Source organism: Dreissena polymorpha, chromosome 8 (genome assembly GCF_020536995.1).
Source record: "Dreissena polymorpha isolate Duluth1 chromosome 8, UMN_Dpol_1.0, whole genome shotgun sequence".
Lineage (NCBI taxonomy): Eukaryota > Metazoa > Mollusca > Bivalvia > Myida > Dreissenidae > Dreissena > Dreissena polymorpha.
In genome coordinates, this window is record NC_068362.1 from 81,922,202 (window position 1) to 81,948,666 (window position 26,465).

Sequence of the window (26,465 nt, forward strand, 5' to 3'; positions counted from 1 at the left end):
TAGTCATAGCCAGCTCGGCGTCCGCCGTCTGACGTCCGCTGTCCGCGTGGTGCTAAAACCTTAACATTGGCTCTAAAATCAAAGTGCTTCCACCTACAACTTTGAAACTTCATATGTAGATGCACCTTGATGAGTTCTACACACCACACCCATTTTGGGGTCACTAGGTCAAAGGTCAAGGTCACTGTGACCTAAAAAAAAATTAAATTCTGACAAGCGCTAATTTATTCAAAACTGCACCTGTAGCTGAGCGTGGCACCCGTTATGGGGTGCTCTTGTTTTTAATACAATTATTGAAAGAAATAAGATCCTATACATGAACCTGTTGGACCTGAACTGTGAAATGTTTAAATCAAATTTGCTGAGAATATCAATGAACCTGTGTCATGCAAAAAATGGGTCTAATGCCATATGCGGCCAGCAATTGTGCAGACTGGTCAGGAGCTACCCCTGTCCACTATGAAATCATGCAAGGTTTTGCAGTCGTATAAGCGTGGCTCCTATCCAGACTGCAAATGTGCAGACTGGTCTGCTGGCTAAATATAACATAAGAACCATTTTCGCATGACACAGATCATTTGTATATATACAGATTTAATAAGTAATTGTGTAACAATCTGAGATTGTTTGACTAAACAAAAACATTCTTGAGTATAAAAAACCCCAATGAAAATACACACAGCCAATGCTTTTGCAAGTCACTTTCTAAGTTAAAATATTTGCATAAAATTAATTTTACCAAAATCCATACTTTGTTGACTATAAACCAAGAAGACAAATCAGTGTAATATATCCGGCAACAAACCTTTTTGTTTAAGTAGTTCCAAAAATTTCAAACAATTATTGAGTAAAATGCACATGCTTTAAGCCTAATCTAGCAAATTTAACAAGTGTAATATATATTGGCTGTGCTCTGTTAAAAGGGGGTTTAATGCCTGTGCGTAAAGTTTTGTCCCAAATTAGCCTGTGCAGTCTGCACAAGCTAATCAGGGATGGCACTTTTTGCCTCGACTAGACTTTTTTGCTAAGCAGAGACTTTCTTTTAATGAAAAATATAATAAAAGGGATAAGTGTTGTCCCTGATTATCCTGTGCTGACTGCATATGCTAATATGGGATGACACTTTACGCACATGCATTAAACCCTCTTTTCACAGAGCATGGCCCATATAAATTATGTATTTACATAATATTTGAACACCCTTCAACAACACATGTGCTAATGAATGAAGTGGACATCATTGTAAAACGATTTGTTGTGAGCAAACCTGTGTGTGTGTTTTTAGTGCAAAATGGGGGGAGTTTAGATTTAAAAAAAAATTAACTATCATAATTACAAATAATAGATAAATTATTGGTTGAAACAAAATACTTTATGGCTAATTGTTGATTATTGTAGTTGATGCTTGTAATCAAAACACTCGAGCTATCAACCTGTTGGTCTGAATTCCAAACTGTGATTACTGCAATATCCAACATATAGCTGCAATATGGTGATCTAAAATTTGTTGAGCGTGACTCAATTAAATGAAAAACTCATATGTCCAATATACAAGTATTGTATTGTAAGAACATCTGAATGTAACCATGGCTTAACAAGTTTGTATCTATCTCTGTTAACCATTTCCCACTCAGAAGCAAAGTGAAAATGGCTATGTGCAAACAGCATAAAACCAGAACAGCCTGCGACTAACTTGCAGTCTGTTCAGGTTTTATGCTGTTTGCTGCTCACCAGTATCTAAGGATTGGAAATGAAGCCTTTAAAACTTGAATCTAGTAAGAAAGGTCTTTAATTAAATTTAACTTTCAAAAGGACTACAAATGGGTCAAAAAACGTATCTAAGTGGTAAAGGGTTAAATATTTGTGCGTATAAGGATTGCAAACTGCTAGTGTATGTCACCTTAACTACCTAACCACAGATATCGAGATGCAGCATGAGAAGTCTGCAAATATTGCCATGGCTGAGAATTACCATAGAAAGAAACTGCTGGTGAGTCACAAATAGCCGCCCTCTGTGAAAAGGGGGTTTAATGCATGTGCGTAAAGTGTCGCCCCAGATTAGCCTGTGCAGTCAGCACAGGATTTTTTGGGCCTCATTTTAGGAAAACTGGGCTAAATGCAAGTGCATAAAGTTGTGTCCCAGATTAGCCAGTGAAGTCAGCACAGGCTAATCAGGGATGACACTATCTGCCTGGACTGGATTTTCCTTTAGAGGAGACCGTCTTTAAATGAAGATGCCATAAGAGCTAAAAATGTTTTCAAAAATTAGCCTGTGAGGACTTTACAGGCTAATGACCTGAGACAATGCTTTATGCTCATCCGTTAAGCCCTATCTCCCAAAATGTGGCTTACATAAATTATAAAAGCATGATATTATATAAGTAGAGGAAATGACATAGATATGTGCTATAAAGAGTTTTATAGAGAATTTTACGTTTATTTACTTACCTTAGTGTTTGTAATGAATCATTTTGAAGAAATATTTTTGAAACACAATTGACTATTTTTGAAACTTTCATAAAAGTTGTGCTTCGAATGTCTTTATAGAGTTTAAATAGAAGCTTTTCACAAGCATCAAGTAAAGGGAGGTTTTTACTGCCAGCTGTTCTATTAACATGTGATGCTTGTGTCTTACCTATATGCCAATGCCGAAACACAAACACAATTTTCGGCAAATTATGCATACACTAAGATAGATCAGTTGTATAATAAAATGTGTTTTATTAATCTTATCATTTGTAAATCAATAATAAATTGTATATATTAATTGTCGAATGCAGAGCAATGCCACTGGCCTGTTTGCCTAATTCTAGGAATCCTTATCTTTGCACATTAAAAATCACCCAGGTCAATGGAGGAGTGACGCCTGTGGACACAATAACTGCCAGCAAGATATATATGAGCCTCGCTCAGGGAAAACGGGGCTTAATGCATGTGCTTCACAGTACTTACCACAGGATTTTTTAGACACCCAGGGGCCATTGATGGGGGGGGGGGAGGGGGTTGGGACTGTAGCCCTCTCTGTACATTATTTTTTTGGTTACATTTATTGTCCCCTACCGGTGAAACAGGTGGGGACTTATGGTTTGCGCTCGGTGTGTCTGTCAGTATGTCCGTCAGTCAGTCAGTCAGTCAGTCGGTCTGTCTAACTTTTCTGGATCCTGCGATAACTTTAAAAGTTCTTAATATTTTTTCATGAAACTTGAAACATGGATAGATGGCAAAATGGAGATTATGCACGTCATTTCATTTTTTTTCCTACGTCAAAAAATCTGGTTGCTATGGCAACAAATAGAAAAAAAAATTCTGACAATGGTGGAGTTTCACCGGTAGGGGACCATATTGCTTGACAAAAGTCTTGTTTATGAGGTTATTTGTTGCATTATGACTCATTGAGAAAAAAGCTGTAGTCATGGATAATTGTTTAATAGTTTTTACACATACACAAAGATACCCACTCGATGGATTCCTCAATACATCCGTATAATCCTGACTATTAAGTACTGCATACTTACTTCTTTTCCCGTCACTATTCATTACCCGATTATCCGGCAAATTCTGGTAAATATTGAGTATAAAAGTGCTCAAGAATTTCATGAACTCAAACATTTACCTTTTTTTCTTAAGTAAATGAATTTTGGCATATGTAACTATTTAAACATTTAATGAAATACTGTCAGGACTGGGGGGGACACCAAATGAACACACACATAGATCGCCTGATTTTCTGTTCCCATATTTATTCAGTAGAAGAGTTTGTACGCGCTTTTTCTTGAGGCAAAGGAACAGCCAAAAGACATGAAGCGAAGTTTATTTGAAGATGGAATTTGTTTACTTGTACACTTTACGCAAATGCATTCAACCTCATCGTCACAGAGCAAGGCTCACATGAATATCAGTGTCTTGTTCTGAGAAAATTGGGCTTAATGCATGTGCGTAAAGTGTCATCCCAGATTAGCCTGTGCAGTCCGCACAGGCTAATCAGGGACGACACTTTCCACTTTTATGGTATTTTTAGTTTCAAGGAAAGTGTCGTCCATGATTAGCCTGTGCGGACTGCACAGGCTAATCTGGGATGACACTTTACGCACATGCACTAAACCCAGTTTTCTTAGAACGCGACTCTATTGTGGATATTTCTTTTCTGTCACAGAGGCTAGGTTTCTCGGCATTCAGACTGAGTGTTGCGAATAAACACTTGAAGGTGATGAGAAACAAGATGGCCACACACTTCCGCTACAAGAGGGTGAGCTGGGCAAAACATTTTGTTTAACCCATTTATGCCTAGTGGACTCTCCCATCCTTCTACATTGGATCAATTTATGTCCAAAATAAGGGACGTCTAGTATATTTATTTCTATATTTAGAATATTTCTTACAGAAATTCCTTTAAGCGAACAGCGCAGACCCTGATGAGATGCCGCATCATGCAGTGTCTCATCTGGGTCTACGCTGTTTGCAAAGGCCTTTTTTCTAGATGCTAGGCATAAATAGGTAAAAGAAGTTAATTGTTGGATCAAATGGGGTGTGAAACTGTCTGACTTTTTACATGAACACCTATGTAAATAATATTGAACAGTTATATACTATAGCGCAATTAAATATTTGTTCTTTTGCTATTTTGTTTCGTTAACTAAAAATACCGTGTTTAGTCTTATATCAATACTTCTTAATACAAATCATTGATATTTGCATAGATGTAATCTATGAACACTCGCAACACACCCTCATCCCCTGTCCTTATGTTGACCTTGACCTACTTTTGGACTTTATGCTTATTAAATAGACCACAGAATCAAAGGTGACTGAATCAAACATTGCACTGGGGGCAAATGTGTATTGCATGCAGACTCTTTTTCTGTATTTCATTGTCAGGAAAATTACACCTTTGCATGTATATTGTTCACTTTCTGTTTCATCATGTTTAAAAAGGCAAACTATTGATGTGTTTGCCAAACAATGAAATAATTTCACTTGTGATGTATGTAAGGTAATGCTGTATAGATTGGCTCAAATGAATGATGTGGTTTGGTAACCTGGCAATACAAAAGTAGTAGGCTATATGTACATATGTTTTCCCGTAATTTTCTGATGACACAAACTTATGACAATTCCCTTTACAGGGGTATATTACACTTAGTAATTATATCAGCCGGAAATTATTTATTTAATATCAAAACAGTATCAGATATTATGGATCACCCTGTATGCGTTAATTTGTATACTTAAGCAGGTTTATAGGGAAATAAAGCATAAAGCATGTGGCTGATTATCAGAATGTGGCATTTAAGTGTAAATGCAACAATTCGTCATTCTATATTTTACAATTTATCTGAAATTTTACTGCAACTAAAGTTAAGATTTTTACTATAGCCTAAGAATCTTGATGTTTCTTTAATGACACTGTTGAAAATCAAATGAGCCTTGTTCTGCCTAAAAATGGGTTAATACATGTGCATAAAGTGTCATCAAACTTTAGCCTATTCATTCAGCTAAGGCAAAGCAGGGGTGACCCTTTCTGCTTTGATCAAATTTTCGTTTGAAGGAAGTCTCTTTTATAGGAAAATAAAGTTTAGGCACGTTAAAGTTAAGTGTCTTAACTGAAGAGCCTATCCCACATAACACTGGCCGTTCCTTAAGCTGCTGTCAGTGGGTTGGCTGTCCTGGTTTGAATTTATGCATGGGCTTAAAGTGTCATCCCAGATTATCCTTTGCAGTCCCCGCAGGCCATTCAGGGACGACACTTAACGCATTAACTTAAATAAGTTTAACCCATATGGCCACTGTCCACTCTTCCAGCTGCTGACCTGGTGTTGGCTGTCCTAGCCTGCGGGCTGTGAGGACAAAGATGACCTAATGCAGGTCATCCAGTGTCACGCCCTTGGAAAACTAGGAATACACTGGGTGCCCTGCTTCAGATTGTCTTTGTCCTCACAGTGTACAAGCCAGGACAGCCAACACCAGTATGCACAGGCTAATCAGGGACAACACTTAACATTTTTCTGTGGAATTTTTTGTTTGAAGGAAGTCTCTTCTAAACCAAATCCAGTTTATTCTGGGACAGCACTTTACACACATGCATTTAGTCACATTGTCCCAAAATGAGGCTAAAAACAGTTTTTTCCTCATTTTTTTTCGCACAGCTGCTGTGCTGGGGTTGGCTGACCTGGCTGGCACGATGTGAGGACAAGGAGGACCTTAAGCAGGTCACCCAGTGCCATGCAGCCTGGATACATCGGCGTAGGGCCCTCCTGCGCAAGTACTTTCACCAGCTGTGGGAGTACGCTCAGTGGAGGAAACACAGACAGGTAGGCTGGATAAAGGGGGGCGGGAAGGGGAGGCTCTTGTTGTTTAGATAGTCACCCAGTGTCACGCTGCCTGGATACATCGACATAGGGCCCTCCTGGGCAAGTGCTTCCACCAGCTCTGGGAGTACGCTCAGTGGAGGAAGCACAGACAGGTAGGCTGGGGAGGGGGGGGGCGATGTTCTTGTTGTTTAGATAGTCACCCAGTGTCAAGCGGCCTGGATACATCAACATAGGGCCCTCCTGCGCAAGTGCTTCCACCAGCTCTGGCAGTACGCTCAGTGGAGGAAGCACAGACAGGTAGGCTGGGGAGGGGGGGGGGGGGGGCGATGTTCTTGTTGTTTAGATAGTCACCCAATGTCACACTCCATGGATACATTGACATAGGGCCCTCCTGCGCAAGTACTTCATCAGCTCTGGCAGTACGCTCAGTGGAGGAAGCACAGACAGGTAGGCTGGGGAGGGGGGGGGGGGCGATGTTCTTGTTGTTTAGATAGTCACCCAGTGTCACGCCGCCTGGATACATCAACATAGGGCCCTCCTGCGCAAGTGCTTCCACCAGCTCTGGCAGTACGCTCAGTGGAGGAAGCACAGACATGTGGGCGAGATATATTTTTGTTGTTGTTTAGACCTTCTCATGACAATCATGCTGTGTTGGTGGGAAATATTGTTTCTGTCTTGAACTTCAAATGGCAAACATGCTGTGTTCAAATTAGCATTTTTCTAGGAAAACTGGGCTTAATGCATGTGCGTCAACTGTCATTCAAAATTAGCTTGCGCATTTCACAATTAGGGACGAAACATTCTGCTTTTTTGGATTTGTGAATCCATTCTTAAAGAAAATCAAGTTTAGGGGGAAAGTGTTGTACCTGCTTTGCCTGTGCAGACTGCAACAATTAATTTGGGACAACACTTTACGCTCATGGATTAGGTCCAGTTTTACCTAGACACTGCTCATAAGTTGATTTTAAGTCGTTTAATGTAATAAAAAATGGTCCACCAGCTTTCTTTGCTGTGAAGATAACATTGAGCTTAAATAGGATGATATATCTTAACATTTCATTATCATTCCTGCTAAATTTTCCTGCAAAAACTTACATGCATTGTTCCTCATGACAATGTTGGGTAGACTGGTTTGTTGAGTGTGTAATCCTGTGGAGATGACTCTCAGTTGATACATTTCTTACTTTCAAAATCAGTGTCAAGATTTTTACTAATTTCTTTTAGCTCAATTTCATAAAAAGCCTCAGGCTTATTGAAAGACTCTAGTCCATTTCTTGGTAAGAACCAGTACTTGATTTCTTTGGGTGAGACCTTAATAATACTCTCAGAGTGGGACCAAACATGGGGTCTCCTGATCAATAATCCTCTTGTGTGTTGATCAGTGATTATAGATAGTGAGCTATGACGTTGTGTGTCATTGTCATAGATAAAACTTCACACTTGTGTTTTTTTGGCGCATGGCTGCCACTTTGTTTTATGATTCTAGTGACAAGCGACGCTTGTGGACAACTTGTGGTTTTTAGCGCATAGCTACCACTTTATTTTATGATTCTAGTGACAAGTGACACTTGTGGACGCAATCTATTTGCATCAATCACTAGTGTGTTGAAAATTCATAATAGTGCAATTTCAATAATAACAAAAAGAAAATACATAAGACCGTGATGTATGGTTATCATTGTAGGCGCAGTATGCTCGTGCAGACGCCCATTTCTACATGCAGACGATGCCCAAGTACCTGTTCACGCTGAAAGTGTTTGTACAGGTCATGAAAATCAGGAGGGAGAACAAACAGAAGTCACTGGAGTTCAGGAGGTCAGTGTGCAATAACTTGAGGGGGGAAATAAACTGACTGTTTACCTTAATACAGGCTGCTTCATTCAAAGGTTTAATAACATTAAAGAAATAAGTTTAAACCTATTTATTTTAACTCAATTGAACTTCTTGAATCCATCTTGAGTCTGTTTTCCGGGTAGAACCTGTACTTACTGTCTTGAGGAGAGATCTAAAAAACGGTTCCCTTATGGGGATTGAAACTGTGACCTAAATACTGGCATCTTTATCCAACCGTTTGATAAAATGCAATAAATATTGCATAGAAATCTAGAATTCAAGTTTTATCGCATTTAATTTCATCATTTGTTCATAATTTTAACTTAAAGGCAACTTCAGATACCTTTATGAGTTTGGTGAATACCAGTCCAGCATTTCGTATATTTCAGAGAGAATATGTTGGCCCGCTTCTTCTATGGCTGGATCAGTCAGCAGGAGCAGAGTAAGGAGTACAGGATGAATGAGCGCATGGTGAGTAAGGAGAACAGGATGAATGAGCGCATAGTGAGTAAGGAGAACAGGATGAATGAGCGCATGGTGAGTCCAGTCAGCTGCAGGGCTCCCACTATCTCAAAACCGATAATTCACTGCTTCAAACAGTGAAAATTAACAATGAAAATTATCAATATTTTTCTCTGTTTTACTGTGAAATGTCGTCCTGTTCATGATACCATTTTAATGCCCTATGATCTACATATTACTGACCTATGTGCCATTGAACTTAACAATTTTAATGCATAGAATGTGTGTGGAGTGAACAACTTCTACATTTCTCATGCTATTGAATTGAACTTTGTAATATGTCATCACCATGAACTGTAGATATGAAAGACACCATTTTAATACTGAGTGATCAACATGTTTTTGAGTTATGTGCCCTTGAATTTATCCATGGACATAGCTGCTCTACCTGCTCTGTGAAGGTTTTTATTTCCCCCCATTGAGGCGGAGAGATATAGAATTGGCGTTGTCCATCATCCGTCATTCTTTCTGTCATTCTGTCATTCTGTCTGTCTATATGTCACAAAAGTTTGAAATTAGCAGGGGATATAAATTCAAAGAATTGAATTGTTTTAGTTAATTGCGTTACAAATCTCTAGTTTAAAATCTGTTAGAGTCACTGGCCTTGAAATTAATAAAAAAAAGTTCATTAAATAAATGAGTGCATGGTATCAATTTATCATTTTTGTAGGCAATCATTCATTGTGAGGATAAAACAACCCAATGTTTCTTCAAGTTGTGGAAGTCAAAGACAGCAGAATCACTGAAGGAAAAGAAAAATATGGTATTCTGAATTAACTGTAGTAATTATATGTTTAATAATAGCATGGTAGAAATTAAGTTTTGTCATTCCCAAATATCATGGTTTTTCCAAGTTGACATGAAACAATACCTTTGGAAATGGTAGAAACTTAGGAAATCTGATTGATACATGTGTAGTTGTTATTTATGTATAGACAATTAAATACCTAAATTAAATTATTAACCATTGTAACCCTATAATGATTTATTAACCAGGTTTTCTAGGATTGTTAGGTTTTGGGAAAGTATAAGGGATTATAGGCAGGTGATTTCAGCAAACACGAGGTTTCCGGTCTATTTCTTTGCTCAATTGCGTTGGCTTGCATTGACCTATCTTGATGAAACTTTGGATGCGCAAGCTTGCATAAATACCCAGCTTGGGATAATAGTCGATGTTAGTGCAGACAAGGTCAAGGCTCTGTTACTAAAAATAGAAAAAAAGCAAAACAGTTGTTTCCGGTCTATAACTTGTTTGATCTGTCAGGTCTTCATGAGAAAACTTTAGAAAGAGCAATCTGTCATGGAGAGCCAGCTTTGAATTGCATTGTGGGCAAATAAAATGGTGAATTTATAAGTAAAACTTTGAAATTTCATGTCACATGGCATTGCCGTGTTTCTTGTTAATTTTTCTTTTCTGAAATATTTTATTTCATTGTTTCATTTCATGACCCAAATCGCATCATCATGTTTTTTATTTCGTTTCCTTTCATGAAATATTGTCTAATTGCACGATTTTATGACCCGAATTCCAATTCTTAATATGAGGATGTTATCCCTGTATTGGCAGGAACTGGCTGCTGCCCACTACAATGAGACGCTCCTGGCTACACACCTGGCCAGCTGGCGGGGCTATATACAGGATCTGAAGAAAAGGTAAGCAGTGCATAGACGGTGATATCAGTTGTTTGTGGTTCGTTTACTTGGTAATCTCACACAATTTACTTTTCCATACCTGTATTGCTTCATGTTAGTATAAGTTACAACTTAGTTACAAGTATATCATGCAATTAAAAATAAACATAGCACAAAATGTCCACTATGTAAAAGTTAAAACTGAAAGTGAAAGGTTACAATTGTCAATTTAGCAACTTCTCCTTAAATATTCAACATATGAAGACTTGTCATGTGTAGCGACTCCATGTGTATCTCAATGTTCAAGGTCAAGGTCATAAAAGGTCAAATATTAAATTAGACCATAAAACAGATTGGCCACACTGTAACTTCATCATTCATCATGCAAATGAAAAATGATTTACCACAACTGTTGTCCATGTGGAGAAGTTGTATCACCCCTTTGGCAAAGGTCAATGTCACACTAAAGGCCAAAGGTCGAACATGTGCATGATTCAGCTCGTGAAATAATTACAAGCATCATAAATACACCTGCCTGACAGGTTGTAGACAGGCATCTATTTTATCCTTCACAGCTATATAACATTTGTAGAAATATGTATTGTCTATCCTGATTTTGTTGTTATATACAGCAATACATAAACCATTTCCCATACAGAAGCAAAATGCAAATGGCCATATGCAGCCAACGTAAAACTAGAACAGCCTGCAATTAACTTGCAGTCTGTTCAGGTTTTATGCTGTTTGCTGCTCATCAGTATCTTAGAGTTTAAAATAAAGCCTTTTAAACTTGAATATAGTAAGAAAGGATTTTCTAAAGGACTGCAAACTCCTCCAAGGGTGCAGCCATAAAGAGTTTAATATTTTACGATGTGTATTCAATTGACTATTTTCTATTATGATCATGTAACCACGTTGTTGGTACCTATTTCAGCCAGAGACAGGAGGTGGAGGCAGCCAGATACCAGAGTAGACATCTAATGAAGAAATGTATTCACGCTTGGAAAAAGGTCAATTATCTACACACAACGATGTTTTAAATTGTACCCTTCAATGAACCTGAGCAATACTGTTGTATCTTCTTAATCTTTCTATATTAGAAACAATAATTTAGGGCTTAGTTCGTGAAAAACATACAAGAACAAAGTCCATCCATATGCAAAGCTACATACAGGCGGCAGGAAATACTCATTTGGAGCATTCCTTTGTCAAGCATGAAGGGTTATTCCTTTTTTTGGCCATAGATGATCATCATTATTTGACTGAGTGTAGTACACTAGAACCAGGTCCCTGGGTCAAAGGTCAAGGTGACAATTGAAATTTAAGGAATCGTTACTTGGCACCTTGTCTGAAGCATAACTTTGACCAACATGGATGGATTTTCAAATATTTTAGCGTGGGGATCAGCATTATGAGACAGTGTCACTTGCAAGAGCCAGATTCCTAGGTTCAAGGTCAAGATCAATGCACTGTTACTAAAATTACTGTCTCACTTATAGATCATATGTCAAACTTAACTATTCAGTGTGTTACGTTATAAACAGGTCACAAGGTCAAGGCCGCAATCCAAAGGTCATATTTAGGAAATAAGTAATAAACACTTTGTCCTTAGCATGACATTGTCAAATAACTCAACTAAAGTGATCAGCATTATGAAACGGGATATAATTCTCCAGAACTAGGTCTTAGGTCACCATCACAGAATAAGGTCAAAGGTCAAAACATAGTCATGAAGAAATTGAGGGTTTTGAAGTAAATTTGCAGTATAGATAGTGACAAGAATGCTGAGTAGCTCACACTATAGTCAAGTTCATAGGATGAAGGTTAAGGTCGCAAATTGAGGTCAAAGGTAAAGTAACAGAAATCATTTGTGTTTTTTTTCTCAAATTTTTATCTTTATTTTTCATAGATAAGCGTATGTTTGTGAATATTCAACTCTTGTTCCAGTATGCCATCACATGTCGTGAAAAGCATCGCAAGAATTCGAAGGCTACAAACCACTATAACCGCCGTTTGATGGGAAAAATGGTGGCAATGTGGTTACACTATGTTGATACCCAGCGAGCAATTAAAGCTCGGGTAGAGATCATGTATCGCAAGAAATGCCAGCAACTTGTTTGGTAAGGAATTTTTTATAAAATAATCTATAGTCAATAATTTGTTAGCAAAAATGAAAAATAGCAAAATTTCGTACTTAAAATGAGTTCAAAATGTCTTTTCCTTAGTCTTTGCTTAATTGTCTCAAGTATAAACAAATAATTATCCTACTTTTAATAGTTTTAAAAGTTTGTAATTGATTTTTCATTTGTATTTGGTCAATTAGTATCCAACAACAAAAATGGGTTACATCGGCAATTACCCAGGTATGGACTTAACTGTTAATTATAATCAAAAAGTTATTAAGGAACTAAAATGATAGAAATAACATTCCCATCTACAAGGTGTTGAATCATTTTGATTCTTTGGTTTTATGCATGTCTTTATTATTGATACTTGATGTTTTTTTTCATTTTTTATTTTCTAGTGAATTATTCCAGACATGGCGGTCAAATGTTGTACTTCAGAAATCTGAGAAGAGTTCAGAAGTAGTGGCAGATAGACACCACAAGTTGACACTTTGTCGAAAGGTTTGGGCTTTTTGTATCAGAGCCTGTTATGAAAGAGGTTTAGTGTCATGCGACAATGGTCTTACAACATAAATGCCGTGTGTAGCTTTAGACCAGCCTGTGCAATTGAGCAGTCTGGACAGGAGCTACCCTGTTTGCTATAGAGTCACGCTAGGTTTTGTGATCTCCTAATTGGACAGGGTAGTTCTTGACCAGACTGTTTTGTGCTCCAATATCTTTAGCTACTGTAGTTAGGGTGTACCACACAATACAAATTCTAGTGCACTGTGTACTTGATTACAAACTTACCCAGAAAAAATAGTTAATTGGCAGCCAAGATATGACTAATTACTGCTGAAAACAGCAAAAAATTCAAAATGAAAACACTGAAACAAAATTGAATTGATACATTTGACAGCCCTTATTCAACTTAATGTTTGTTTAAAACTGCAAAAAATCATTTAAAAGATCATTAAAACAAACATTTCACTGTGTTGTGTTTTATGTGCAGGTTTTCACAGCCTGGCATCGGTTCTCTGCCATTCATGCGTACAAGAAGTCTGAGACCCGCCAGTGGGTGCAGTCAGCCAGACAGCAGCTTGACCAGAGTGAGTAGAAATGGGTGGGGCATGTACAGAGTGAGTAGAAATGGGTGGGGCATGTATAGAGTGAGTAGAAATGGGTGGGGCATGTACAGAGTGAGTAGAAATGGGCTGGGCTTGTATAGAGTGAGTAGAAATGGGTGGGGCATGTACAGAGTGAGTAGAAATGGACTGGGCTTGTGTAGATTGAATAGAAATGGGTGGGGCATGTACAGAGTGAGTAGAAATGGGCTGGGCTTGTATAGAGTGAGTAGAAATGGGTGGGGCATGTACAGAGTGAGTAGAAATGGACTGGGCTTGTATAGAGTGAGTAGAAATGGGTGGGGCATGTACAGAGTGAGTAGAAATGGACTGGGCTTGTATAGAGTGAGTAGAAATGGGTTGAGCATGTACAGAGTGAGTAGAAATGGGTGGGGCATGTACAGAGTGAGTAGAAATGGGCTGGGCTTGTATAGAGTGAGTAGAAATGGGTGGGGCATGTACAGAGTGAGTAGAAATGGGCTTTGCTTGTATAGAGTGAGTAGAAATGGGTGGGGCATGTACAGAGTGAGTAGAAATGGATGGGGCATGTACAGAGTGGGTAGAAATTGACTGTGCTTGTATAGAGTGAGTAGAAATGGGTGGAACATGTACAGAGTGAGTAGAAATGGACTGGGCTTGAATAGAGTGAGTAGAAATGGGTGGGGCATGTACAGAGTGGGTAGAAATGGGTGGGGCATGTACAGAGTGAGTAGAAAGGAGTGGGGCCTGTTGAGAGTGAGTAGAAATGGGTGGAACTTGTACAGAGTAAGTAGAAATGGGTGGGACTTGTACAGAGTGAGCAGAAATTGGTGGGACTAGTACAGAGTAAGTAGAAATGGGTGGGACTTACACAGAGTGAGTAACAATGGTTGGGACTTGTACAGAGTGAGTAGAAATGGGTGGGACTTGTTCAGAGTAAGTAGAAATGGGTGGTACTTGTACAGAGTGAGTAGACATGGATGGGACTAGTACAGAGTAAGAAGAAGTGAATGGGACTTGTACAGAGTGAGTAGAAATGGATGGGACTAGTACAGAGTAATTAGAAATGAGTGGGACTTGTACAGAGTGAGTAAGAATGGTTGGGACTTGTACAGAGTAAGCAGAAATGGTTGGGACTAGTTCAGAGTAAGTAGAAATGGGTGGGACTTGTACAGAGTGAGTAGAAATGGGTGGGACTTGTACAGAGTGAGTAGAAATGGTTGGGACTAGTGCAAAGTAAGTAGAAATGGGTGGGCTTTGTACAGATTAGTAGAACTGGGTTGGGGCCTTTACAGAGTGAGTAGAAATGGGCGGGACTTGTACAGAGTGAGTAGAAATGGGTGGGACTAGTACAAAGTACGTTGAAACGAGTGGAACTTGTACAGAGTGAGTAGAAATGGTTGGGGCATGTACAGAGTGAGAAGAAATGGGCGGGACTAGTACAGAGTAAGCAGAAATGGGTGGGACTAGTACAGAGTAAGTGAAATGGGTGGTACTTGTACAGAGTAAGTAGAAATGGGTGGGACTTGTACAGAGTAAGTAGAAATGGGTGGGAATTGTACAGAGTAAGTAGAAATGGGTGGGACTTGTACAGAGTAAGTAGAAATGGGTGGGAATTGTACAGAGTAAGTAGAAATGGGTGGGACTTGTACAGAGTAAGTAGAAATGGGTGGGACTTGTACAGAGTAAGTAAAAATGGATGGGTCTTGTACAGAGTAAGTAGAAATGAGTGGGACTTGTACAGAGTGAGTAGAAATGGATGGGACTAGTTCAAAGTAAGTAGAAAAGAAGGGACTTGTACAGAGTGAGTAGAAATGGATGGGATTAGTACAAAGTAAGTAGAAATGAGTGGGACTTGTACAGAGTGAGTAGAACTGGGCTGGGGCATGTACAGAGTGAGTAGAAATGGGCAGGACTTGTTCAGAGTGAGTAGATTTGGGTGGGACTAGTACAGAGTAAATAGAAATTGATGGGTGTAGTACAGGGTAAGTAGAAATGGGTGGGACTTGTACAGAGTAAGTAGAAATGAATGGGACTTGTACAGAGTAAGTAGAAATGGGTGGGACTTGAACGGAGTGAGTAAGAATGGTTGGGACTTGTACAGAGTGAGTAGAAATGGTTGGGGCATGTACAGAGTGAGTAGAAATGAGTGGGACTTGTACAGTGTGAGTAGAACTGGGTTGGGGCATGTACAGAGTGAGTAGAAATGGGTGGGACTTGTACAGAGTGAGTAGAAATGAATGGGACTTGTACAGAGTGAGTAGAAATGAGTGGGACTTGTACAGAGTGAGTAGAACTGGGTTGGGGCATGTACAGAGTGAGTTGAAATGGGTGGGACTTGTACAGAGTGAGTAGAAATGGATGGGACTAGTACAGAGTGAGTAAAAATTGGTGGGACTTGTACAGAGTGAGTAAGAATGGTTGGGACTTGTACAGAGTGAGTAGAAATGGTTGGGGCATGTACAGATTGAGTAGAAATGGGCGGGGCTTGTTTAAAGGGATGTTTGACCTTGTGTGGAATTAGCCGGGCAGCAGCTTGGCCAGAGTAAGTAGAAATGGGAGGGGCTTTTTCATAGAGGGTTTGTCTTATAGCAGTGTTTTGTTTGTATGTGCCTAGCATTTGATCATTGATCCCCAAACATTCATATATCATGAGTCCTAAAGTGTGAAAATGAAAAATTTGAAAATTGCAATGAGTCCTAAGACAATTAAATGAGTATAAGACTAAGAATGTGCTCCAAAATGAAACACTGTAATAGGGGATTTAATTGGAATTGTCCATAGAACATGATGTGAGATTTACTGGTAGCATCAAGTATTGAACAAGGCAGCAACTAGGCAACGACTCTGAAGTGACAGAAGTGTTTGCGTATTCTTTATATGGAAAAAGTGAGAAGTTTTTTTATGTTCACCAGGTAGCTTGTTGGTGTGATGGGATTTCAAAATAAAGTGGCTCATTATTTTCATCCTCCGTTTATGTTGACCTTTTGCATGCGTAAAATAAATCACTTGCTTACAAGTCAAGGAAACTTTGTGGACACTTGAATATCAACTATTGATAGTATTTGTTGTGACAGGCTCTGTGAGGTATTCTTATAATGAATGTCACACAACACTGGTTGCTTTGTTTAGTGCCGTGCTTGTGTGTGTGGGGGCAGCTGCATCATCCTATTGACACATTTCTAGATTAAGTTGCATGCTTTCTGTTTGTTAGGAATGTTGAGACTATACTTCTCCACCTGGAGGTCCCGTCATGCCAGCCATGTAGATTTACGCCTAAAACTACAGAGGGCTGTAGATCATCATGGTAACATGATCAAGGCAAAGGTCATGACTCAGTGGAAACTCTTCACGAAAGAGGCTGTACGCAAAACTGTAAGTTGCCATAATTTAATACCAGGCTCTCTTGCAATTATTTCAACATTTATATATGATAATTAATTTTTATCAAGAAACTTATACGGCCGCTTCTGTTATCAACGCAAGGAGATCTTAAAATACTTATGCATTTAAAGAGAGTACATGTCCGAGAAATATTACATTTTCAAAGTACATGTTTACTTACACATGTTTAGGTTGTTCAGTTAACACATCGGTTACAATGATAGGTTAACTGTTGTTTTTTTATGCCCCCGGTAGGGTGGCATATAGCAGTTGAACTGTCCGTCAGTCAGTCAGTCAGTCTGTCAGTGTGTCTGTCCGTCCGAAAACTTTAATGGCCATAACTTTTTCAATATTGAACATAGCAACTTGATATTTGGCATACACGTGCATCTCATGGAGCTGCACATTTTGAGTGGTGAAAGGTCAAGGTCATCCTTCAAAGTCCAATGTCAAATATATGGCGTCTGTCCGTCTGTCTGAAAACTTTAACATTGGCCATAACTTTTTCAATATTCAAGATAGCAACTTTATATTTGGCATGCATGTGTATCTCATCGAGCTGAACATTTTGAGTGGTGAAAGGTGAAGGTCAAGGTCATCCTTCAAGGTCAAATATCAAATATATGGCGTCTGTCCGTCCGTCTGAAAACTTTAACATTGGCCATAACTTTTAAAATATTTAAGATAACAACGTGATATTTTGCATGCATGTGTATCTCATAGAGCTGCACATTTTGAGTAGTGAAAGGTGAAGGTCAATGTCATCCTTCAAGGTCAAATGTCAAATATATGGCATCTGTCCGTCCGTCCGAAAACTTTATCATTGGCCACCACTTTTTCAATATTGAAGATAGCAACTTGATATTTGGCATGCATGTCTATCTAATGGAGCTGCACATTTTGAAAGTCGAAAGGTCAAGGTTATCCTTCAAGGTCAAAGGTCAAATATGTGGCATCTGTCCGTCCATCCGAAAACTTTAACTTTCGCCATAACTTTTTTATGCCCCTGAAGGGTGGCATATAGTTTGTTAACTGTCCGTCTGTCTGTTCGTCAGTCAGGCCATCCGTTTGTCCGTCCGTCCGTCTGTCTGCCCGTCCGAAAACTTTAACATTGCCCATAACTTTTGCAATTATATTGAAGATAGCAACTTGATATTTGACATGCATGTGTATCTCATGGAGCTGCACATTTTGAGTGGTAAAAGGTTAAGGTCAAGGTCATCCTTCAAGGTGAAAGGTCAAGGTCAAAGGTCAAATTTTGCAATATTGAAGATAGTAACTTAATATTTGGCATGCATGTGTATCTCATGGAGCTGCACATTTTGAGTGGTGAAAGGTCAAGGTCATCCTTCAAGGTCAAAGGTCAAATTTTGCAATATTGAAGATAGCAACTTAATATTTGGCATTCATGCATATCTCATGGAGCTGCACATTTTGAGTGGTGAAAGGTCAAGGTCATCCTTCAAGGTCAAAGGTCAAATTTTGCAATATTGAAGATAGCAACTCGATATTTTGCATGCATGCGTATCTCATGGAGCTGCACATTTTGAGTGATAAAAGGTCAAGGTCATCCTTCAAGGTCAAAGGTCAAATTTTGCAATATTGAAGATATCAACTTGATATTTGGCATGCATGCGTATCACATAGAGCTGCACATTTTGAGTGGTGAAAGGTCAAGGTCATCCTTCAAGGTCAAAGGTCAAATTTTGCAATATTGAAGAAAGCAACTCCATATTTGGCATGCATGTGTATCTCATGGAGCTGCACTTTTCGTGTGGTGTCATCCTTCAAGGTCAAGGTCAAAGGTCAAATTTTGCAATATTAAAGATAGCAACTCGATATTTGGCATGCATGTGTATCTCATGGAACTGCACATTTTGAGTGGTGAAAGGTCAAGGTCATCCTTCAAGGTCAAAGGTCAAATTTTGCAATATTGAAGATAGCAACTCCATATTTGGCATGCATGCGTATCTCATGGAGCTGCACATTTGAGTAGGGAAAGGTCAAGGTCATCCTTCAAGGTCAAAGGTAAAATATATGGCTTCAAAGCGGCGCAGTAGGGGGCATTGTGTTTCACGAACACAGCTCTTGTTTTAAACCTTCCCTAATATGCATATTGCATAGCAAGTAAATACGGTTGTTGTTGTAGTTGCTGAGAAAGCAGTGCACATGGTTCCACAATGTGCGGGTGACTGGTTGTGCGTTTGTAGCCTGGAAAAAGGCCCACACAGTGGCCATGTTGGAAAAAGAGAGAACCAGTCTGGCATTATGGCATTGGAGCCTGGGACTACAGAGGAAGGTGAGACATCAGAGATGATCAAGTTCAGAGGTCGTATGCTTGAAGATCTTTTGAAAATTGAGTGTGAAATGTTTGTACTCCAGTCTGAAACATTCTTAGATTGCTATACATGATTCTTTTCTGAGTGTGAACTTGAGAAAATCCTTATGTGGATGTTCATTAGTGGATTAAGTGTTGTTCCATGTTAAACTGGTGCGGAATGCAAAGGGTAATCTTGGATGACACTTTACACACATGCTTGCTTTTCACAGAGCATGGCTCAAAAAACAGAGCTGTGTGATTAAAAGTTCTTGCTGTAAATCTAAGGAAATTCATTACAGTAATGAAAATTGTAAAGTCTTCTGCGATTTTGGTGTTAAAGTCCTTTTACATAAACATGTTTTAATGAAGTAAATATTTCTGAAATGCCATTTGATCTTTAAGCGAGCAGAAAACATTGGGTTTTTTTACTGTGAAAAACATACTATAAAGTACATATTAAGGTTTATATCTCTGGTTATTTCATGGCTCACACATTCCTGAGTTATTGCCCCCTTAAGAACAACTGACACAGTTTTTCAGGGTATAAGTAGTTTGTGAAAAAGCTCTAGTAAGTGTATGTAACATGCACTTAAATTTCAATCTGAAATATCTTCAGGTTCTGATTGGATGGTACACATACATGCTTGAGAGTCCCCTGGAAAAGGCCTGTTATTCATGTCAAAGCTCTAGTCACTGTATGTAACATGCAGTTAAACCTCGGTCTGAAATATCTGCAGGTGCTCATGGGATGGTTTACATGCATGCTGGAGAGGCGTCTGAAGAAGGCTCGAGTCCAATCAGCCATGGAGAGAAGGAGGACACGACTGATCAAGGACGGGCTGATCAAGTGGCTCCGTGTAGCAGACGACCTCACATGCATGAGGAAAACCTTCGCAGTACAGCAGCAGGCTAAGGTCTTGTGACCTTTGAACTTTATAGATCTTACTTGTGACCTTTGAACTTCATAGATTTTACTTTTGACCTTTAAACTTAATAGATTTTACTTCAGAAACAAAATCAGAATCAACAAATAAAACAATTTTGTATATTTTTATTATTCTTATATTTTGAGTGTAGAAATATGCCTCCTTTCTTACATCACAGCAAAAGCCATCTTTGTTGAATGCTTTGTTTTTACCTTTATATCACTCAGTGTGCACCTTTTTTCAATGTTAATAATAAATATTCAGTAGAAGGAAGCTACCAATGACATGTTTTAATTCTCTAAACAATTCCCGAAAAATTATCTTACTTTCATCTGATCATAGAACATTTTGGTTTATCGTGGTAAATTTGGAGAAGTACTGCATCATGAGAGATACCAATGGATACTATCAGAGTTCTGTATTATTAACATTAGATTGTGTTGAAATGCCCAAATGTGAATACAGATAGCAAAACCAATCCTAATTTATGCTACACCATCAGAACTTTCACAGTTTTGGATGGCCCCATTTCTTAAGTAAATTAAAGAGTTTTCAATTATAGTAAAGTGCATAGAATCGGTGTTAAAATCCTAGATATATGTAGACAGTGATTGTCTGATATCATCATTTTATTGGGATTACTGCAAATCTTGGCTTAATTTTTGAAAGTGGGAATAAAAATTGTCCAAACATACGAGAATGTACTAAATAGCTTGTTTTTGTTTATTGATTCTGTTGTACATTATAATTTTTCCTATAATTGCAGTCTGCCTATGAAACCTACCAGGTTGCTTTGCGTTGTGGACTGCATTGGAAATCATGGGCCCACAGAAGAGCTCTGTTAAGAAGTAAAAACAAACCAGTCCAAAAAAGGGAAACCACTCTTCCTGCTTCAATAACCAAGGGAGAAAAATCATTAAAGAATTCTGAAGATGTGGCTTCCAACAACACTACTCCTCGTTTTCCAGTTTCCTTGTTTAATACGCCAAGGGAGTTACCGAATTCGGTAAGACTAGAATTAGTGCTTATTGAGATAATACATATGAAAGACTGATGTCAAATCAAACAAAAATAGACAAACATTGGTTTAATATAAACGTGTGTTTACATGGTATAAAACAAGAATTGTAATGAAAGTTACTTAAATTAAATTTAAGTAATAATTTCTATAAATAGCTTATCTAGTATAATAAATGATGATCATTTATTCAATAACACAACCAAGAAGAATTAATTGATCTATCTTTTGCTGATTCAATTTTTCAGAGGCATGTCTTTTGAGGGGATTTCATATGGAAAACACACTTCTTGGGCTGTTATGCTTGTGGCACATTTATTGTTTCTGCTCTCAAAGTGTTAGCCGTACAGTGTTCAATGGATAAAATTTAGGCCAAGTTTAATAATAGCTCACTCTCACCAAGCCTTTAAGAGTTATTGCTCTTTATTTATAAAAAAACTGTGAAATTGTCTATTTCTGCTCTATAACTAATATTATTTCTATTGAATCTTCAGCAATTTCTTTGGAAATGTTTCTTAAGTTCTCGGCCAAGATTGATAACAAGCCATTTTCCATGAGGCTTTTTAGGGTGATTGACTTCTGATAATACAAAATTCTAAATTTGCTGTTTTGGCACTCATAATTCATTTACTTTTCACTGAATCTTCATCGTACTTTCCCACTTCACTTATGGCCCTATTCCACTACGAAAACAAGCCCACGATTTATCACATTTATTGAATCGAGGATACTCGTGACAGTTTACGATTCAGTTACGACACTGGTACGATTGAGTTACGACGAATTGTGGGGTTCGGTTGAAGTCTTGCGAATAGGGTCGTGACTTCACTATGATGTGTAAGAATCTCCTCCAACTGTACTACGAACGGTGCAGATCAGTCAGGACTAAGTTAGGACCTCACCGAACGCACCCATGAATTAGGCGCCAATATCTATTGATATTGATCTAAATCGCGAGAATCTTAGCGGGCTCGCAACTCACTCGGGGTAAACTCTTGAGAGTCTTGACAAAGTCGTAGCTGATTCATAGACAGATCACGTGATCACCAATTTCCCGATTGAATCACAAATTACCTACCATTCCATTACGACGTCCAAGAATGCACTACGACGCTGTTACGAGTCAACTGCGATTAAATTCAGTCTTGGAGGTCTTGGCCAAATTTTAAACACGTTTAAAATCTGGCCACGATTTTTCGGGAGCTCACGAGTTGCAGGAATCAATTACGACCGGCCCACGACTAGCTACGAATGAGTTAGAACCTTCGCCGATTGAGCTAAGAATGTCCCCGATCTCAAAATATTGGAAATCGGGACAAATCAAGGGGAATCGGGTTGTAGTGGAATACCCCTATTACTTTTAACCAGGGTCATATTGCAAATACTGAAATAAACACACACTCAATAAGACAATATATCGTAGAGAGATATTTTTGGAAATGTCTGCGCCTGTCTATGCATCATCACTCTTACTTTGTCTAGGTACCACCGTGCCGTGTTGACCTACAACCACCTGCCCCAGTCAAGATGGCTGCCTCGCCTGTTAGACCTGCAAGGTCAGTAGTAGGGATAATCTAAGGTACAAGATATAACCATAAAGGTCTATTTAGAAGTTGTGTGGATTGTTAAAAAGTTCGAAATTGGAAAGTTTGAACTAGCATTCTAGCAATGTTCTCTAGTGTTCCAATAATTTATGGTAAAATGAGTATTCAGGTGTGTTTTATTTAAAATTAGCTCACCTGGACACAATGTGCTCATGATGAGCTTTCAGGATCACCTTTTGTCCGTCAGGAGTAGTGCGCCTTCAGTCTTCAACATTTTGCTTTGTTAACAATCCTAAAGGCCACAATTTTTGTCTGATCATCATGAAACGTGGTCCAAAGATTTGTCCCAATGATATCTTTGTTGAGTTCGAAACTGGGTCACTTGAGATAAACAAAACTAGGTCACTAGGTTAAATTAAAGAAAAAGCTTGTTAACACTCTAGAAGTCACATTTATTGTCCAATCTTCATGATACTTGGTCATATCCTAATGATGCCTCAGCTGACCTTGATAATAGTTCTGGTTTGTTGAAAAACATGGCTGCCAGGGGGCGGGGCAGTTTTCCTTTTATGGCTGTAGTAAACCTTGTTAATACTCTAAAAGTCACATTTATGGTCCAATCTTCATGGACACCTCACCGAAGGGTCCAGTTTGTTTCATTGTTACAACTAGCTTCATACTACCAGTCCTACATTGTGGCTTCTGTAACAAGCTCTATTTGGTGAACACTTAACTCGTGATACCTAGTTGACTCATAAACAATATATAAAAACCTTTTTTCATTACACTATAGAACCATTTTTATTGCTATGAAATACAGTGGACCTGTTTATTTCAGTCAAGGTCGTGGCCTATCTAGAGCACGACCCCGTCAGCCTGACTTCCTGGTCGCCTCCCTCAAGAGAGCAGGGCTGATAGTGGGGGATACAACAGGGTAAGAAACAGGTTTTTTTTTCAAACATGTTAATAAGCAAATTTGTTGCATTGATATCCCCGACTGAATAAAGTTTGTTTTTCACTAGTTTCACAACTCAAAGAAAAAGGGCTATAACTCTTTTTTCAGAAAGTTAAGGGTTATGGTTCTTGTGCACTTCTCCTCATTGATATCTAATGTATGCACCTATATATAAAGTTTCATGTTGAAATCATGCATTGAAGTTGTGTTGCTTGTCACAATTAACATGTTATTTTTTATAGTTGATTCTTTGACATTATATGAACAAAACTTAATGATATTTTCTTTATCATTAACTCCAAACAATGTAACGCAAGGGCATACAATAAAGACATTGATAATACGTCTATTACAACTGAATGATATCTGGCATAGGCATGACATGAGTATTTCTGTGAAAATGTGACTATTAACAGTTTGAAATTGCAACTCATATTTGGACAAAAATGGTGAAGAGATATTTGCCTGCAGGTTAAAGGTGTAAAAGGAACTTGTTAAATTGACCACCAAATGAAATTTGACTTGCAAGGTCCGATTCCCACTTTTTCGGAGCATTCTTATTATTAGTCTCCTACAGGTTTTACCGGAGGGGACTTATGGTTTTTACTGTGTGCGTCTGTCTGTCTGTCTGTCACACTTTTCTGGATCCTCCGATAACTTTATAAGTTCTTAATATTTTTTCATGAAACTTGAAACATGGATAGATGGCATTATGGACATTATGCACGTCATTTCATTTTGTTCCTACGTCGAAAATTCTGGTTGCTATGGCAACAAATAGACTAGAAGTACTGCTGAAAATGGTTGTTTTCTTGATCCTGCGATAACTTTAAAAGTTCTTCATATTTTTTCATGAAACTTTAAACATGGATACATGTAGATGGGAATATGGACATTATGCACGTCATTTCATTTTGTTCCTATGTCAAAAATTCTGGTTGCTATGGCAACAAATATAAAAAAATAATTCTGACAATGGTGGAATTTCTGACAATGGTGGAGCAGGTAGGGGAAATATATTGCTTGGCAATAGTCTTGTATTTTCTTAAGATGCCAAGTACTGGTTCTACCCATGAAATGGTCTCAAGAGGGTTTTTAAGCCTTAGTCATTTAATGCTATAGAGCTAAACTAAAAATGTGCATTTTGTTGTACAGATCAATGCTATATTTAAGAAAAGTATGTATTATTAATAGAAAGTCATAAGCTCACCACTAAGACTTTGCTTGAAAGAATTTGCTGCATCGGGTATATGTGCTTTTTAAATTATTAGTGACTACATAAAAAGTATGATTATTCACATTAAAATGCCTGGAAAAAACCCAACAACATTAATAAGGCAGAAATTAATGACAGTCTAGTGATTGTGGAAATGTGTTATAATTATTGAAAAGTAAATATTATTATAGATTAATAAAAAGTAATGTGTAAGTATAAATATCATTGCTTTTCCTGTCTACATAGCTTAAGAGTTATAAAGCTATATCAGTTAAAGATACAATGGTTGAGTGGATTTGGTACCCACTTAGTTAACTCAAATATATGTTGAAAACATGCAAAACTGCTGTTTTTATTTGATGCCCAAGAATACATTCTTTTTTTAATCATTGTACTCATGTGTAGTAGATTTTCACCAAGTGCATTGGGATTCTTTAATATGGCATTTGCCAAGGGGACACTTATTAGATGGTTTATTGCCAATAGTTATAAAGAGACACAAAGTACTGTTTTTTTTTATATATGCAAAACCACGCAAGGAACCTTTTATATGAAAAAATATATTGAAACTATTTTGAATCAATGCCCATGTCACAAATGAAATATATAAGTAAATAGAGTGAAAGTATTTTTTAATTAATTCACATGTCACAAGGGTAAGTTTGCTTTTATTTCAGCGTTGAAGCCCAGCCCGGCAGCCAGGTGTCAGGATCTCCGCTTTCAAAAGTAGAACACCAGCCACCTGCTTCTATTATAGATTCATCTGAGATTGAGAAGTTAAACCTCACCATGCTCACATCTGTGGGTTCAGAGAGTGAATCTGCCCGCAGTGTGACCCCCCATCTGGTGCCCAGCTCTCACGGGGCTTTGACTTCAAAGGCAGGAGATTGTGAATTGAACAAGGAACCATTCAGTAGCTATAAAAATGATGGTGTACTGTATTCTCTGCAGGACAGAGTTTCAGTCAGGGAAAAAGGCTCCAGTTTGATCCATATGAGACAGTTAAACACTGATAAAGACAAACAATCTGTGCCGCTTGTAAATAATAACACAGGATATAATGTGCCAACAAAAGTAATCAATAAAGTGGCTCTATTAACTCCAAATGATTTTGTTACCAAGACAACAACACAAGTGTCTTTGGAGACTGGAAACAGGAGTCAAGTGCTGACACCAAGAAGTGTAGTATCTGGCTTTTCCTCGGCTCAAAGTGAATGTGGATCCACACTTACAACTCCGAGAATCGTTTGTGAGAACTCCCAACATAGCCATCCTTTTTCAGAGACAAAATCATTTCAGATAAGTGACTTCCAAGAGCAAGTAACTCCTCGTTCTTGTACCAGTGGTTTCACCCCTAGAGCACAGGTGTCTTCCCTTGGATTTGATGCTCATTTCACCCAAAGTAAGCAGTTTACCCAAAGTAGAAAATCAGCCCAAAGTGAATTATCAACTGAAAGCATTCAAAAGGAAATTGTTACAATTCGGAACAAGCTCAAAGCTTTTGATCAGAAGAAGAAGAAAGTAAGGTAAATCTAAAAACTGTTTGTAACTTTTTTGAAATATTAATTATTAAAATATGTTAAACAAAACATTCTTAGT

The 26,465-nt window shown here is 38.2% G+C and overlaps 1 protein-coding gene across 2 annotated transcripts in view; it reads left to right on the forward strand.

Annotated features, from left to right (window-relative positions):
• LOC127842820 (protein SFI1 homolog) overlaps positions 1-26,465 on the forward strand; it is a 42,965-nt gene that overhangs the window by 12,698 nt on the left and 3,802 nt on the right. For both annotated transcript variants that reach the window (XM_052372564.1, XM_052372565.1), the window contains exons 10-27: positions 1,920-1,990; positions 4,154-4,246; positions 6,144-6,308; positions 7,993-8,123; positions 8,531-8,612; positions 9,334-9,426; positions 10,231-10,316; positions 11,230-11,305; positions 12,243-12,415; positions 12,820-12,922; positions 13,413-13,509; positions 16,718-16,878; positions 19,037-19,186; positions 19,945-20,121; positions 20,900-21,139; positions 22,634-22,707; positions 23,534-23,629; positions 25,544-26,392. In XM_052372564.1, the coding sequence (XP_052228524.1) occupies positions 1,920-1,990; positions 4,154-4,246; positions 6,144-6,308; positions 7,993-8,123; positions 8,531-8,612; positions 9,334-9,426; positions 10,231-10,316; positions 11,230-11,305; positions 12,243-12,415; positions 12,820-12,922; positions 13,413-13,509; positions 16,718-16,878; positions 19,037-19,186; positions 19,945-20,121; positions 20,900-21,139; positions 22,634-22,707; positions 23,534-23,629; positions 25,544-26,392 (2,917 nt within the window). The remainder of the gene's footprint in view (positions 1-1,919; positions 1,991-4,153; positions 4,247-6,143; positions 6,309-7,992; positions 8,124-8,530; positions 8,613-9,333; positions 9,427-10,230; positions 10,317-11,229; positions 11,306-12,242; positions 12,416-12,819; positions 12,923-13,412; positions 13,510-16,717; positions 16,879-19,036; positions 19,187-19,944; positions 20,122-20,899; positions 21,140-22,633; positions 22,708-23,533; positions 23,630-25,543; positions 26,393-26,465) is intronic.